Below are 16,936 nucleotides of genomic sequence, written 5' to 3' on the forward strand. Positions count from 1 at the left end.
TCACTTTTTAACATAATAAAGATACTGTGAATGATGTGGCGCCATCATCAAAGTTGGGGTTCCATGATGAAAGGTTTAAAATGGAGCAGTCTATTAGCTCTTGACTTTGACAAAAACTCTCACCTTCCCTCATTCTATAGATGTGTCCAGAAACTACGTGGGCTCCATTAAATTCTTAATTTCCCACAAAAAGAGTGAGCTCTACTTCCTGCTGTTTGTACTGGTTTAGGGAAGTTTTCTACTCTCATATTTCAAAATATTTCAGGAGTTGTTTCAATTTCTGTTAATAAGAGTGTGTCTTATAGTAGCATGAAGTGCTATTTATCACTTTCAAATGCCCTCCCTTGTCAAGAAATGCATGCCTATAGAAGATACTACGTAACCCAAAAGATAAAAAGATAATGTTCAAAACATGCTTCTGAAGGCATGTAAGGCTCCCAGGAGACCCTGTTCTTTAAAGTTGACAACCCACAGTAATTGAATCTCAGCATCATTTGTTTGAACCCCTATGTAATGCTAGAATTTCTTCAGGACTTTTCTTGCCAAGCTCTACTTGAACACCTCTGATAACCAATATCTTCCTGCCCATCAAGCCTGTATCCCCAAACAAGAGCCCTGCACCATCAATGCATGATGGAATCACTTGGAGAGTATTTAAAATGCCCAGGCCTGTACCAGAGAGCTGTGGTGACAAACAAAACAAGAAATACATGAAATCACCTTGTAAACTATAACTTACAGTAAAAACAGAAGGCACATCATCATACATCCTGTTACAAATAATTTCTAAATATCCACCCATCATTCCAACCTGTCTAAATTTTTTTAGATCCTGATTCTGACATCCTACTTATTTTGTATCCCTTCCAGCCATATGTCACATTTTCTATTAAAATTTCATTCCCTTTATGACTAATAAATGAGTATTATTGAGGACCTACAAGATTCAAGACACTGGACAATGAAACTAGTATTTCCATCCAGTGGTCACATTGACCCAAGCTGGGGACCCTCTTAGTGCCCCTGCTCTGTTGATGCCCTGATCAGGCTTTCCTTGCTTCTTCATTGACATGGCATTGGTCATTTTAATACATAGTAATCAAATTGTTTTTCATTTTTTAAATCTAACCATTCCTTTAGACCTGTACATTTGCCCCATGTTGAGTGTGTGTGTGTGTGTGTGTTTTTTTTTTTTAATATTGCATTTCCTTCCTGTCAAGCTCAAGGTCAGTCAAGAAATACAGATGCTTTAAATATTTCTGGGCTTCCTTTTGGCTCAGCTGGTAGAGAATCCACCTGTAATGAGGGAGACCGGAGTTTGATCCCTGGGTTGGGAAGATCCCCTGGAGAAGGGAAAGGCTACCCACTCCAGTATTCTGGCCTGGAGAATTCCATGGACTGTATAGTCCATTATTTTTGGCACCTTACATGTAAATTGGCTTTTAGGATGTCTGCATAGTTTGTATTCATTTGTCTATTTCAGATCTGTTCCTAGAGAACTAGAATGCGTTTTTCAAATGTAACCATAAAACCAAACCTAGCGCAGGATGCCAAGGAGAGCCGGCTGCTGCTGCTGCTGCTAAGTCGCTTCAGTCGTGTCCGACTCTGTGCGACCCCATGGACAGCAGCCCACCAGGGTCCTCCACCCATGGGATTCTCCAGGAAAGAGTACTGGAGTCGGTTGCCATTGCCTTCTCCAAGGAGAGCCTGAGTCTTGCCATTAAGCCATTAACTCTTCCTGACAGTTCCCTCCCAGTTTTAGGAGATTAAGAACCCTTAGTAGTAAGAATTCTTTGTCTATCTTGTAGGCACTTAATCCTACTTAAGTAGTTTCTCTCCTTCAGCACGACCTAGTGGAGGTTCATCCCATTTTCTGTGGGGATCACTTATCCAACTCAGAAAAACCTGACACTGGAGGAGGAATCAGGCTTTCTGGAAAATGATGATACGGAATATGATGATCGTGCAGTAGCCGTGTATGTATGCCGAAGCATTTAAATAACCAGGCCAAAGGATTTTTCACTTTGTGCCTGATGTTTCTATTTTCCCATTGGTATCAGTCACTTAAACGCCGGCTTCGCCTGGCTGTTTATGCCTTTTACAGCAAGCAGGATGTAAACCTTTTGAGTTTCCTGAAAGCTTGCTCCTGGTAGACAGAATTATGCCCTTTAAAAAAATAAGTCCTCACATTGGTACTGACAATGGAAATGCAAACTTCCAGAGCTTGTGCAGGAGAGGGGTACAACCTTGTTTACAAGGAGTGCCCAGGTCACTGGGCCTGAGCTCAAAAACCTCTGTAAGGAATTGTGTGACCTGATTTTTCTCACCCTCTCTTTTAAAAGTATAAAATCTCTCTATCATTTTTCTCTGCAGGATAAAATTAGAGCCCTAGGAAGTTTTTAAAAATAGTTATTTATTTATTTAGCTGAACTGGGTGTCTTAGTTGCAACATGTGGTATCTAGTTCCCTGACCAGGGATCAAACCTGGGCCCTCCGCATTGGCAGCATGGAATCTTAGCCACTGGACCACCAGGGAAGTACTGAGCCCTAGAAATTTAAATTGGAAGATTTTGCTAGTATTCTAAAAAAAGAAAAATGTTTAAATATCTATAAAAACTAAGTCAGACTATCAATTTTAATACTGAAACCCACCATGTAAATTCTAACATGATTATTTCATATGTTATTACTCACTTAGCCAGGAGCCTTAACTCTCTCACCTATTTGACTAATGTGTTCTAGTTTCCCTTGAACTAAATGCATAATAATACATCACTCTACAAAAGACCAAGAAAAGCCAAGACAGTCTTAAAGAAAAATAACCAGAGAACTTATACGACAAGGTACCAAGATCTATTAACAAGCTGAAGTAATTAAGACAGCATCATCCTGCCATAAGGACAGACAGATTGATCAATGAAACAGAGCAGAAACAGAACTGTAGGTATGTATTCATCTAATTTATGACACAAGTGACTTTGTAACACACTGAGGAAAAGCAGTCTTTTCAAAAAATGATGATGGGTCAGCTATATCCAGCTGGAGAAAATATATGGTGACTCTCCTTATCCCACACCATACACAGAAATCAATTCCAGATAGACTGCTGATCTAAATGTGAAAATTAAATAGTAAATCTGGTAAAAAAAAAAAAAAAAAAGGTCTAGGAGAACATCATCATGACTTTACAGCAAGCAAAGATTTCTTTTTTTTTTTTGCAAAGATTTCTTAAAGAGACACAAAGTACTAACCATAAAGAAAAGAAAAGAATAAGAACTTCTCTTCATAAAAAGACACCATTAAGAATCTGAAATGGTAAGTTACAGAGAGGAAAGATATATTTGCACAACAAATATCCAAAAAAAGACTCGTATCAGATTATGTTTGTTTGTTTGTTTGTTTTCTTAATTCCCACAAACCAATAAGCCAGACAACCTAATAGAAAGTTAGAAACAGAGATTTGTGCAATTTGTAAAAGAGGGCTTCCCAGGTGGCGCTAGTGGTAAAGAATCCACCAGCCAATGCAGGAGCCATTAAGAGCTATGGGTTCGATCCCTGGGTTGGGATGATCCCCTGGAAGAGAGCATGGCAACCCACTCCAGTATTCTTGCCTGGAGAATCCCATGGACAGAGGAGCCTGGAAGGGTACATAGTGTCGCAAAGAATCGGACACAACTGAGCAACTAACACATATACACACTAACCTATGCTGCTAGATGTCAAGATGGTGGTTACCTGTGGGTCAGGGAGGTGATTTAAAGGAACATGTGATACAGGAATTCTTTGATGCTGGTATTGTTCTATTTCTAGGTCTGGTTACACAGATCTGTTCAGTTTATGAAAATCTGTCAGGCTTCACACTCAAGATTTATGCATTTCTCCATATGTCTGTCATGTGTGCTGTGTGTTCAGTCCCTCAGTCGTGTCCGACTGTTTGCAACCCCATGGCCTCTAGTTCGCCAGGCTTCTCTTTCCATCAAAGTTCCCAGGCAACTTGGAGCAGGTTGCCATTGTCTCCTTTAGGGAATCTTCCCAACCCAGGGATCAAACCCGCTTCTCTTGCATCTCCTGCATTGGCAGGCAAATTCTTTACCACAGTGCCACCTGGGAAGCCCTATGTTTATTATACTTCAGTAAAAAATTTAAAAGCAGTGTAGGCCAATAATCAAGGTGCAAAAGAAAGATGAGTCCCATAAAATGGAAGGGGCAGTGTCAAGATATTCCAAAGTTAATAAAATTACTAGGGTAAGGCTGATGCAGAGAATGAAAGTAATCATCAACCATGCTTTAGCCAAACTCAAGTTAACATGGGTATATTATTGAATTCCACTTGTGTTGTTTGGACTCTTCTTTCAGTACAATAACTGCATTCAAGATTTTCCCTTTAACTTCCCAAGAAAAACTTAGGATTTCAGATAAAGCTCATTTGAATACCGAAGGTATACTTTTTGTTGTATGGATGTATTTTCTGAGTAGTGAATTTCAATTGACAAAACTAAACCAGCAATTTTTTAAGTTAAGAAATATTTATTAGAGTTTTGCTCATCTGAAAAAGGTTGAAATTATTAGTAGCATTATTTGAAGAGGATATCACTGATAAAAATACTTTTAACTAATGGGTAATTTGAAAAGCCCCCCAAAGGTACTTTTTATCTGAAGGAATGTACAGCCGACAAAACTACTGTTACCAAGCACAGTCTTTCCACCACCCCTGGGAGGTTCTAATCAAGCCTGGAGCTCTGATTGAAATGCTGGGCTCAAAGTGGGAAAACTGATTAACAAAATAAAAAATCCAAAGTGTTTCCCGTGCAAACAGTCATCAGCGTATCTTATGTAATTATGTAGCCCATAAATCAACACAGCGTGCAAGGGCTTCACTCAGGGTGTAAATATCTAAATGACTGAGACGTCTTTAACCATGAATAATTTATATCTACATGATCCATTTTTCTCAGCCATGCTTCACTTCAGCAGAATAAACTAATCTTCTGTCAGGGGATGGGCTCTTGATTATTTCTTCCTGATTTTTCTTCTGTTAGTTTTTCTCATTTTGACACAGTCCATTTTTTTCTCTTGCACTTTCTTTAGTAAGGGTGCCTCATTCATCTACCCTGTCTGCTCGCTTTTATTCTTCCCATGCATCTTATTAGACATATTGGAATAGAGCCAGGGCTGTTGGACTCCAGCTTTTTTCATCAGACCCTCTGTGGATGGAACTGGATGGCAGCTAGGGAACTGGCTTAATACCACAAGGCAGTATGAGCTTCCCGATGTTGCTGTGTGGAAACATGTATTATGGAAAGCAATTGCTAGAAAAGGCTAATGATCAATTAAACGTGAGCATTTGTAGATCCTCTTCTCTGATGCGAAGAGTAACTGCCACATGGGTAATTCTGGAAAGCAGTACTCACTTAAAATAGTTTTGTTTTCCTAGAGCCCATTAAGATAAAGGCAGCTGAGAAGCATTCAGCTTCTCAACTAAGAAGCTCATCTCGAGCATTCCATCTCACCATGCTCAGTCTCCTCAGACCCCCATAGGCCTCATATCATTGCCATTCCCTTGACTTGTACCGTAAATGTGTTTGTGTGTGTGTGACTCAGTCATGTCCAACTCTTTTCAACCCCATGGACTCTTGCCTATCGGGTTCTTCTGTCCATGGGATTCTCCAGGCAAGAATACTGAAGTGGCTTGTCAATTCCTTCTCCAAGGTATCTTCCCGACACAGGGATTGAACCCAGGTCTCCCACACTGCAGGCAGATTTTTTATTATCTGAGCCACCAGGGAAGCCCTGTACCATAGATACTTGGTAATAATTGCCTTTCTCTGGACAGTTCTATGGACAGGGAGCTTCAGTCACATTCTGTGGATGGCGGCATACTTAAGTAAATCTTCCTAGAAAGCTGGAAATCATATCCTGTTGGATAACCCAATATTTTATAAGCACTTTGACACTTACTATATTAAAGTTTTTCATAGGGTTTGGGAGGATTGCAGACATTATGTGTCCTGTAGTTTTTTAAAAAAGTAGAAACTTCATGAGGTTCATCAGAATAAATTTCCATAGTGGAATCCAAAATTTCTATCCCAACCCTCTCTCTTATTGGCATGGACCCCAAGAGGTTATGTGAAGGAAGGGATAATATATTTTCATATTTGAGTCCCCGGTGCCTTCTGAGGTTCCTGGAATATATAAATATACTCAATATATGTATTTTAAAATTCATGTTGTTGCAGGAATGGTGATGTAACCTGCAGACTTAGAAAGCCCAGTTGTGTGGGAATGTGAAGTGGGTGATCTTCTATCCTGGCAAGAGTCTAGTTAGGTTTCCCCAGCCTCCTGAGACTACATGACTCCTTCCTCTGACTCATCCGATGGCCAGAGCATTTGGACTGGCCTAAGTCATGTATATGAAAGCCAGCATACCAGGGTCTCCTCACAGAGGACCATTTGGATTATCTAGTATCCAGCTTTTGCTGGAAACCTGAAGGAAGATAAAAGATTGCTGTTTAGGTAGGTCCCTAGAGAGACAGCCAATCTGTCTGCCCTGGGGTCTGGCTTTTGATCAAGCTAACCATCACATTATCTTGTCTCATTATAGAGACAGCATCACTGATTTGCTTTTTAATCTTATGCCTCAAGAAACAGCCATTATGAAAATACACTGAGGACATCACCCCATTATATCAGCACCATCTATTAACATATATGGGCTTCCCTGGTGGCTCCGTGGCAAAGAATCTGCCTGCAATGCAGGAGACCCAGGTCAATACTTGGGTGGGGAAGATCCCCTGGAGAAGGGAATGGCTACCCACTTCAGTATTGCTGCCTGGAGAATTCCACCTACAGAGGAGGCTGGCAAGCTACAGTCCATGGGGTCTCAAAGAATTGGGAACAACTGAGCAATTGACACTTACAGAACTCCACAGAAGAGACGTTTTAGAGCTCCCTGCTACAGGAATCTTTATCTCCACTGTAGGGACTAGAAGACTTCCGCTTTTCCAACAGTGCATGATTGACCATGGGTTCAAGGAAGCTTAGTCATGTTTTTTAATGGTAACAAAATTCACATAACGTATAATTAACCACTTTAAAGTCTAAAATTCAGTAGCATTTAATACATTCATAGTGTCATGCTACCATCAGCTCTGCCTGGTTCTAAAATGTAAGCAGTCACTCTCTAGTCCCCTCTGCCTCCAATCCCTGGCAGCTACCAATCTACTTTCTATCTCTGTGAATTTCCCTGTAATTTAAAGTCATTTTTGTAATTCAGTCAAAGTTGTTCATAGGTCTTTTTACTCTTCCCGATTGCTCCTTTATAATACATTTGTTTCTTTGTTTGTTTAAAGCAAGCAGCCTCCAGACTTCTGTGGAAAGAAGCTGAGTGGAGATATGTACAAATAAGGATCCCTCCTTTGAACCTCCAGAACCATTCATACCTGAGTGATGGCAGTCTCTTTTAAGAGCTCATAATCCTAGGGGTAGCTCATTTGCTTGGCCATTTCTAGCTGCTATGTTGTTCTTGTTCAGTCGCTCAGTCATGTCCAACTCTTTGCGACCCCGTGGACTGCAGCGCTCCAGGCTTCCCTGCTGCTGCTGCTAAGTTGCTTCAGTCGTGTCCGACTCTGTGTGACCCCATAGACAGCAGCCCACCAGGCTCCACCGTCCCTGGGGTTCTCCAGGCAAAAACACTGGAGTGGGTTGCCATTTCCTTCTCCAGTGCATGAAAGTGAAAAGTGAAAGTGAAGTTGCTCAGTCGTGTCCGACTCTTAGCAACCCCGTGGACTGCGGCCTACCAGGCTCCTCCATCCATGGGATTTTCCAGGCAAGAGTACTGGAGTGGGGTGACAGGCTTCCCTATCCATCACCAACTCCCTGAGTTTGCTATTCTATGCACTTATAGATGGGAAATGACCAATAAGTTCAAGTTCCATCTGGAAGAAGGTGGGTTACCTTTCTTCCAGTAGGCTCTTCTCTAATTCTTTTGCTATCAGATAAATTCAAACACTTCTCAGTCCAATATTATGAGGCATTGAATACAGATCATTATGCAGGTTAGAATTTAGACAAAGGAAAAATATCCCTCCTCATCAACATCATCTGGGTATGCATAGGCACTCTGTTACAAGAACAGCCTTTCAAAGGATTTAATCATGGGGTTAACATGATTTCAACCACATTAAGAACTCTCAAGCACAAGAATGTGACTTAAATGTCTGCATCATGACTAAAGTAACAGACCTTCATTCTTTCACTAATTCCATCAACAGATCACACTGAGCACCTACTGTGTACATAGATGCTATATAGATACTGTAGAGAGTCACAGTCATAACCCAGACATACATAGCCCCTACAGCATGGAGCTTACATTATTCATCAAAGAGCAAAGAGGTAATTGAACAACTAATTGTTGAGTCACATTTATTAGATGTGCAGTGAAGGGAAAGCATAGGGATGCTATTAAAGGGTATAGCAGGCAGGTTGACGTGGTTTGCAGGGCAGGGCAGGCGTCCTGCAGAAGTGACATTTGAGCAGAGCAGTGGTAAAGAAGCGGGTGATGCAGGGACCAGGAGTTGGAGAATTCCAAATGGAACTGTATATATAAAGGACCAGAGGCAGGAAAGTATGCTTTTTTTTTTTTTTGAAGAATTGAAAGAGGAGTAGGAAGCTGGAGCAGAGAGAACAAGGACAGCATGCTGGTAAAGAAAACAGGTGAGGTAAGCAGGAGGCAGGTCCTGTAGGTCCTTGAAGACTATGATAATGTATTTTACCCTGTTATAAGAACAGCTGTTGAAGGGTTTTAAGCATAGGCTAACACGAATTGATGCTTTTGAACTGTGGTGTTGGAGAAGACTCTTGAGAGTCCCTTGGACTGCAAGGAGATCCAGCCAGTCCATTCTAAAGGACATCAGTCCTGGGTGTTCATTGGAGGGACTGATGCTAAAGCTGAAGCTCCAATACTTTGGCCACCTCATGCGAAGAGTTGACTCACTGGAAAAGACTCTGATGCTGGGAGGGATTGGGGGCAGGAGGAGAAGGGGATGACAGAGAATGAGATGGCTGGATGGCATCACCGACCCGATGGACATGAGTTTGAGTGAACTCCAGGAGTTGGTGATGGACAGGGAGGCCTGGCATGCTGTGATATATGGGGTCGCAAAGAGTCAGACGCGACTGAGCGACGGAACTGAACTGAGCATGATGAGATCTGCACTTTTTAAAAAATGGATCTGGATTGGGGAAGGTGGGAGCCGTGGAAGGATTGGGATGTATCAGACGATGGTATTTGGACAGAAATGGTCATTGTGGAGATGGAAAGAAGGAATGAAATTGAGATCTGTTTAGGAATTAGAATCAAGAGGGATCTGTGAGAGTGAGGAGAAGATGGAATTGGGGACTTCTCCTGAATTTCTGGTTTCCATAATGGAGTAAAATATGAGCCATTCACTAGGAGGATACCTGGAGAAGAACCAGTGGAGTGGGGTGGACTTGCCAGTCAGTTTGGTCATGTCGTGTCTGATGGGCTTATGAGACATTCAGGAATTGTTCAAGGTATCAGTGAAGGATGTGTGCTAGTGAATGAAAGTCGCTCAGTTGTGTCCGACTCTTTGCAACCCTGTGGACTATACAGTCGATGGAATTCTCCAGGCCAGAGTACTGGAGTGGGTAGCCTTTCCCTTTTCCAGGGGATCATCCCAACCCAAGGATCAAACCCAGGTCTCCCTCATTGCAGGCGGATTCTTTACCAGCTGAGCCACAAAGGAAGCCCGAATGTGTGCTGGACACAAGAATTTGAGAGTGATCATGGTGAAGTAAAATTCTGGGCTGCTAAAGAGAGAGACCAGAGGGCTGAGCTCATATTCCTTAAACTGTTATCAACAATCTATGATCATCTGTACATAAGATAAGCACCTTCTTTCCCTCATCATTTTTTTTTTCTGCATAAGAACTCAGTATGACACAGTTTTGATAGAAAGTTAAAAATTGTGCCCTAAGAAGTCCTTCATACTATGCGATGAAGGACAATCCCTCAAACTCAGTCTTTAAAGGATGTTATCATTGCCATCAAAATATTTAAGGGTCCGAGATTTTGCATCCCATCTTGATAAACAATAATTATCTAGAATCACTTTCCTATCTTGCAGCTCCCCTCTGCTAGCCATTAATTAGTAGGATGTGCTCTGCTAAGTCTCTTCTGTCATGTCCGACTCTTAGTGACCCTATGGACGGTAGCCCGCCAGGCTCCTCTGTCCATGGGATTCTCCAGGCAAGAATACTGGAGTGAATTGCCATGCCCTCCTCCAGGGGATCTTCCTGAAGCAGGGATCAAACCCATGTCACCTGCATCTCCTGCACTGGCAGACAGGTTCATTACCACTAGCACTACCTGGGAAGTCTACCTGGTTAGTCCTGGAAGCACTACCTGGTTAGTAGGATACCAGAATTTAAATTCAGCTATTGTATATTTTCATAAAGTTTATTAAGTTTCTCTAATTTTTGATTCCCAGTAGGCTACTCCATACCTAACATTGCTATTTCTCTGAAGAGACATTGATTATCAGGATTAGGGAGCTTTTACTGAAGTCCCCTAATTTTACAGAAGAAAACGAGGTCCAGGGGAGATGATGGCTTGGGCCACATGGTAAGTTGGTGGCATAACTAGGACCACACCTCCAGGCCTCCAGACCTGAGCCCAGCTTAGACTCACACTGCTTCTTCCTTTAACCATGAGTTTATGGTTCTCTTTTCAGAGCTCTAAAGCTTTCCATTTTAAATTAAAAAAAAAAAATCATTCCTTGCACATTCAATTCAGTTCAGTTCAGTCGCTCAGTTGTGTCCGACTGTTTGCAACCCCATGAATCACAGCACGCCAGGCCTCCCTGTCCATAACCATCTCCCGGAGTTCACTCAAACTCATGTCCATCGAGTCAGTGATGCCATCCAGCCATCTCATTCTCTGTCGTCCCAGTCTCATCCCACCCCCAATCCCTCCCAGCATCAGACTCTTTTCCAGTGAGTCAACTCGTCACATCAGGAGGCCAGAGTATTGGAGTTTCAGCTTCAACATCAGTCCTTCCAATGAACACCCAGGATTGATCTCCTTTAGAATGGACTGGTTGGATCTCCTTGCAGTCCAAGGGACTCTCAAGAGTCTTCTCCAGCACCACAGTTCAAAAGCATCAATTCTTCGGCGATCAGCTTTCTTCACAGTCCAACTCTCACATCCATACATGACCACAGGAAAAACCATAGCCTTGACTAGAAGGACCTTGGTTGGCAATGTCTCTGCTTTTTAATATGCTGTCTAGGTTGGTCATAACTTTCCTTCCAAGGAGTAAGCATCTTTTAATTTCCTGGCTGCAATCATTAGGCTCCCCTAAATGGAAATATTTCATTTGTTGTTCCTTCAAAGCCTTAATGGGACAAGTACTCTTTAAAGAGAGACTGTTATTCTATTAATAGTTTCCATTCCAAAGGTGTACCAGAACAGCTGTGAGTACAGTCTCTCTCCCCCTCTAAATTAATGATGGCAGAAAATATGATACCCTTTTTCTATGTTTCTTAATGTTCCCATTCCTGTCATTTCCTCCTGTGAGAAAAAATTAATATTAATTTTTCACTGTAACTGGAACTTTTGAACCTTACAAAAATATAATTTTTAACACCTTGACAAATATATAGACCAGGAACAAAGAATAGCACTGTAAGAGTTTATATTTAAATAACTTTTACCTCTGCTGATAACCTCTTTACAAACTCTGATCTTGAATCCTGATGTAATACTTTTAAGAGACATGAAAACCTAGTGGTACTGGGTCATGACTGATTGTGGCTTAATAAAATTTATGTTTTCAAATAGCTATTAATAGCTGCTTCTTAGAATAAAAATTCAAGAAAGGTATTTTTTGGGGAATAGACTCAAGTGAAAAGGCCTGTCAGAATAAAGATTCAGCTGGCAACAAAAATTCACACTTACCCTACTAGCTTAAATGTGATAGTTTATTTCTCGGGACAGTAAACAGTCTCTGGAGATAATGATTTCAGGGATCTAAGGTCCTCTCTCTGGTGGCACCATGCCCATGTCTGATGGTGGAAGATGGTCACCAGTTTTGGGCCCACAATGCAACGTCAAGAAGGGGGAAATGAGACAGAGGAGGGCACCACCATTCTTTTTGAGAATGTATCATGTCTCACTTCTGCTCACTTCCTATTGGCTGGAACTTTGTCACATGGCTGCACCTCACCAGAAAGGAGGCTGGGAAATGTTGTCCTTAGCTGGGCAGCCATCCAATCAGCTAAAACTTAGAAAGCTTATTACTAAGAAAGAAGGAAAAATGGGATATCAAGACACAGTTCTTAATTTTTGTCATTTGTTAGAGGTTAGGTTACAAGTAACAGAAAAGTTTATTACTTTCATCTGGGAAGCCCCATGAATTTATGTTTAGACAGAAAAGTGTGTGGAAGAATATAAGTGATTGTCTCCTCACAAACCTATCTGTTAAAATCCTTCAAGTCTTTGGGATATCTGTCCTTGTAAAATTAGTCGTCTCAATCCTGGGTGTTCATTGGAAGGACTGATGCTGAAGCTGAAACTCCAATACTTTGGCCACCTCATGCGACGAGTTGACTCACTGGAAAAGAGTCTGATGCTGGGAGGGATTGGGGGTGGGAGGAGACGGGGACGACAGAGAATGAGATGGCTGGATGGCATCACCGACTCGATGGACATGAGTTTGAGTGAACTCCGGGAGTTGGTGATGGACAGGGAGGCCTGGCGTGCTGTGATTCATGGGGTCGCAAGGAGTCGGACACGACTGAGCGACCGAACTGAACTGACTGAACTGAAAGTTCTGTAAAGATAATGTGAGAAAAGACTCCACTAGGCCAGAGTTCATGTGAGATTCAACCTGAACAGGAAGAGACATTGCAAGGGAGCAAACTCCAAGAAGAGAAGGACAACAGACCTGGGAGTGGAGATACAGGCATCAGATTATGTGCATTTGTTTTAGCAATAGAACTTTGACTATTAGAGCTGAGAAGTAGGAAGAATCGCCTATACTTGTGATGGAAGGATAACTCAAACAGGGGTGACAAGGACTGACCAGAATTCTTTACTAAGAGGTCCCAGTGAGTAGGGAGAGGTGCAAACCACTGTTTCAGACAGGCCTGGGGACTGCTGTGTATAAACTCCAAGACGAGAGTAAGGCAGGTCCCTGGGGAGCATATGACCACGAGAGGCACTGGAGAGAAACAAACTGGGAAACAAGGGAGGAGAAGCCAGATGTTGTCAATGGCCCGAGGTCAGGCTGTTAACACAGCAGGGTGAGCAGAACCAGAGAGTAGCCACCACCACAGAGTTAGATTCATGGGAAAATTATAGCCAGCACACCTCAGAATCACAAAGTCTTCTTACTGGACTAAGACCCTTGGCTCCTCCCAGCTATTATTAATGAGACTCTCCCCTGAAATTGACAGGAAGAAATACAGGCCCTAATGGTCTCTTAACTTTTTCTAAGACTAGATATTGAAGAAACACAGTGCATACAAGAATCCTTAGGCCTGGAGTATGAATGTGGTTGGGATGACTGTTCTCATCTTTACCTTATTTAACAAATATCTTGCTTCATCTGGGACTGAAGATGACCCTTCCCAGGGGTCTTTCAGCTTCCAGAGTTAGCACATACTGTCTGATCTTCACTATAGGAATACATTTTCTAGTTCACCATTTCTGAGTGCTGGCTTGTTGATATGAAGATATACTTTCAGGAAGACAAAGTTGTATTAGTACCAAACCCCAGAGTAGTAGAAAGTCATAAAAATACTATCGAAAATATAGTCTTAAAAAATGAGATGATTCAAAGGCTTGAGGTCAAAATAGGCAATAATAATATTCTCTGTGTACAGCACTTTGTAAAATGCTTTAACTATACATTATTTCCCATTGCAGTAAACGCTGAGGTAAGGATAACACTTTCTAGGTAAGCAAGCAGACTTAGTTTTCGTAACTGGTCTATGTTACCATGACCAAAATATTGTGAAAATAAGAAGTACAGGTATTATGAATCCACATCTGAGGCTCTTTCCATATGATCTCTTCCTCCTCTGAGCTTTAAGTAGCATCATGCATTGTCTCATTTATCCATACGCTCATTCAACAACTATATATGCACAAGTCTCTGTGCCAGGCACTGAGGATGCTGTGAGGGGCGGAACACAGGCTCTGTCCTTACGGCAAGCTTGCTGTCTGGCAGAGATCAGAGGAATGTCATCCACACAAGCCATTAAGAAAGAATGAGATGTGTGCAACAAAGCAGGAAAACAGCAGGAGAAAAGGTTCTCACCAGATCATAAGTCAGGAGAGGCTTCCCAGAGGAATTGAAGTTTATACCCCCAAGGGTGAGCACCAGTTGACGGAATGAAGAGTTCCAAGCTAAAACTAAGGCAAGCACCTGAGGGAAAGATGACCCTATATCAGATTCAGAATAGGGAAAGCCCAGAGGATTCACGAATTCAACTTGGTGTATGCCTTCCTTCGTGTGTGTGTGCTCAGTCATTCAGTTGTGTCCAACTCTTTGCAGCCCCATGGACTAGAGCCCACCAAGCTCCTCTGTCCATGGAATTTTCCAGAAAAGAATACTAGAGCAGTTTGCCATTTCCTACTCCAGGAGATCTTCCCACCCAGGGGTCAAAGCTGCATCTCTTGTGTCTCCTGCACTGACAGGCAGACTCTTTACCACTGCGCCACTCGGGAAGCATATGCCTTCCTACTACTCGCCCACTTAGAGACATTGTCTATTCAACCTTCCTTCCCACCCAGCCATCCATTCATCTATCCATCCATCCATAGAAGGTGCTAAGAGATTTATTGAGTTAATTAATTTTTAAAACCTTTCTTCAGAGACCCAGTATTTGTCAGGCACTGTATCAAGCGATTTAGCATGCACACAGATATCAAGTAATGTAGAGGGCATAAAGAAACATAAGACATTATCCCAACGGATGTGAAGCTTAAATTTGAATTGAAGAGATAAACCCAGGCACTTATTAGTGTAATACAGGCTGGATAGAACAGGCATCCTAAAAGATGCCCTAAGAAGTTACCACTCACTGGACATGGAGATGTTAAATGGAGGGAAATCTAAAGTTTTGACAATAACATTAATAGATCAACACCAGACTGAACCTTCTCCACCTTTTTTCTGTGTCTGTTTGCTTATTTTTCTGTTTTGTTTTCTGAAATTTTCTTCTGTAGATTCTGTGGCAACAGCATCCGGACCACTACTAGTTGAAGTTGCCAAAACTCCGGGTGCCAGCCTTGGGGTGGCCCTAACTACCTCAATGTGCTGTAACAAACAGGTCATTGTCATAGACAAAATCAAATCTGCAAGTATTGCAGACAGGTGAGTATCACAGAAAGTGCCTACTTTTCCAGATTGCATGCGTGTTAAACTATGTAGAGATATATTCATATATGTATACACACATATGTAATACCTACATACATGCACACACAGGTAAAACAAAACAGCTCTTCTGCCAGTTTATACAAGCTTCATATACAAAACAAGTTAGTATTCTAGAGCTTAAAATTTTACCTTCCTTATCAGCTACCCCATGAAGTAATGTTACTTCACCCAAATGTTTGGTGTGGCCTTTAGAAATGAGAAAAAGTCAAGCAACTATGTACATTCACCTACTGTGTCCTAGAGTAATAGCCCATTTTTGGTTGAGGGTAGCTAAGCAGATCTTTATTATGCTCCATGCAGAGAAGTCATGTGGTTTCTTGAATTGCGAACAATTAAATCCTGCCACCATACAATCTTATTCCTTTTTTCTTCAGGAAGTAAAACAACATTTTGAAAATGATATAGTCTTTAAAGAAAGGCCCTCCACTGTCATATGTTAATCTTAGAGTTTCACTGTATTCAAGGGTCCCCCAAAACATTGTTCATTCTCATGACATAAAAATGCCAGACTTTTATCCCGAATTCTTCTTCTGATAGATTTACGAATGGGGTGGGGGAGACTACCTTACCACCTAAAAAATTATTTAACCGCTCCTGGTAAGAAAGCCCCCTCCCCCCATAGCCGAAGCACTCCAGGTGCACCCAAGTGGGATTTTATTTTTAGATGGGAGGGATGACTTGAAATGCTTTCGTCCTGAGAAGGAGACTGTGGTCATCGTGCGAGTGTTTAGATCTACCCCAATGCCCAGTCTCCCTGCATGTCTCCAACCCTCTTCTCCCCTCCCTGGTTTGAACTTCTGACTCTGCAGCCACCCCTGTAGTGGTCAGGCTATAGCTCCACTGTGCTCTTAGTTCCATTCAGCCTTTAACAGTGATGGTAATGGATTCAGGGATGCCCTCCCATTCAGTGGTGCAGGATGCTTTCCTGTTCTCCCTCTGTTTCTCTCCTGTTGCAGAGGGTAAGCAGTTTAAGCAGCTGCCCACTTGACTGGCACCTCAAGATGCTGGCTGCTGTGTGTGCTGTTCTCAAGTCACCCAGTCTCTTGAGTTCAGCAAGGTGTAGCAGCCTGCCCCGCCTCCTCCCCAGCTTCCCCCTCACTCACCACAGAGGCTTCCTTTGATTACTCTTTGACGCCTGCCTCATTTCCATCATCTTTGAGAGCTTTTGCGCTAATAAATGTTTATCTCCAGAATAACAAAATAATCAAGAACTGGTGATCTGGGAGCATGTGTGAGATGATTCCGAGCAAGCACTAGCTGAATCTTCCTCCCAAGTTATTCTCCCAAGAAAATAGTTGTAAATGACCCAATTCCCATTCCGTGAGTCCCATCTTTACATTCTGAATATTTACCAACTCGTATTTATAGATATAAAAACTCAGGGGGAAAAAAATCACAGAAAAAAAGTCAAAGGAAAACATTTTCCTATTCTTCACTCCTTGCTTGCTCACTTCCCCTCAACTTTC

At 42.0% G+C, this 16,936-nt stretch overlaps 1 protein-coding gene across 5 annotated transcripts in view; it reads left to right on the forward strand.

Moving 5' to 3' along the window:
* GRIP1 (glutamate receptor interacting protein 1) overlaps positions 1-16,936 on the forward strand; it is a 770,922-nt gene that overhangs the window by 638,649 nt on the left and 115,337 nt on the right. For all 5 annotated transcript variants that reach the window (XM_088837043.1, XM_088837040.1, XM_088837039.1 and 2 more), the window contains exon 8: positions 15,257-15,404. In XM_088837043.1, the coding sequence (XP_088693169.1) occupies positions 15,257-15,404 (148 nt within the window). The remainder of the gene's footprint in view (positions 1-15,256; positions 15,405-16,936) is intronic.

The sequence above is a fragment of the Moschus berezovskii genome, chromosome 6 (assembly GCF_049115385.1).
Source record: "Moschus berezovskii isolate FMDL1 chromosome 6, NW_MosBer_1.0, whole genome shotgun sequence".
Classification (NCBI taxonomy): Eukaryota; Metazoa; Chordata; class Mammalia; order Artiodactyla; family Moschidae; genus Moschus; species Moschus berezovskii.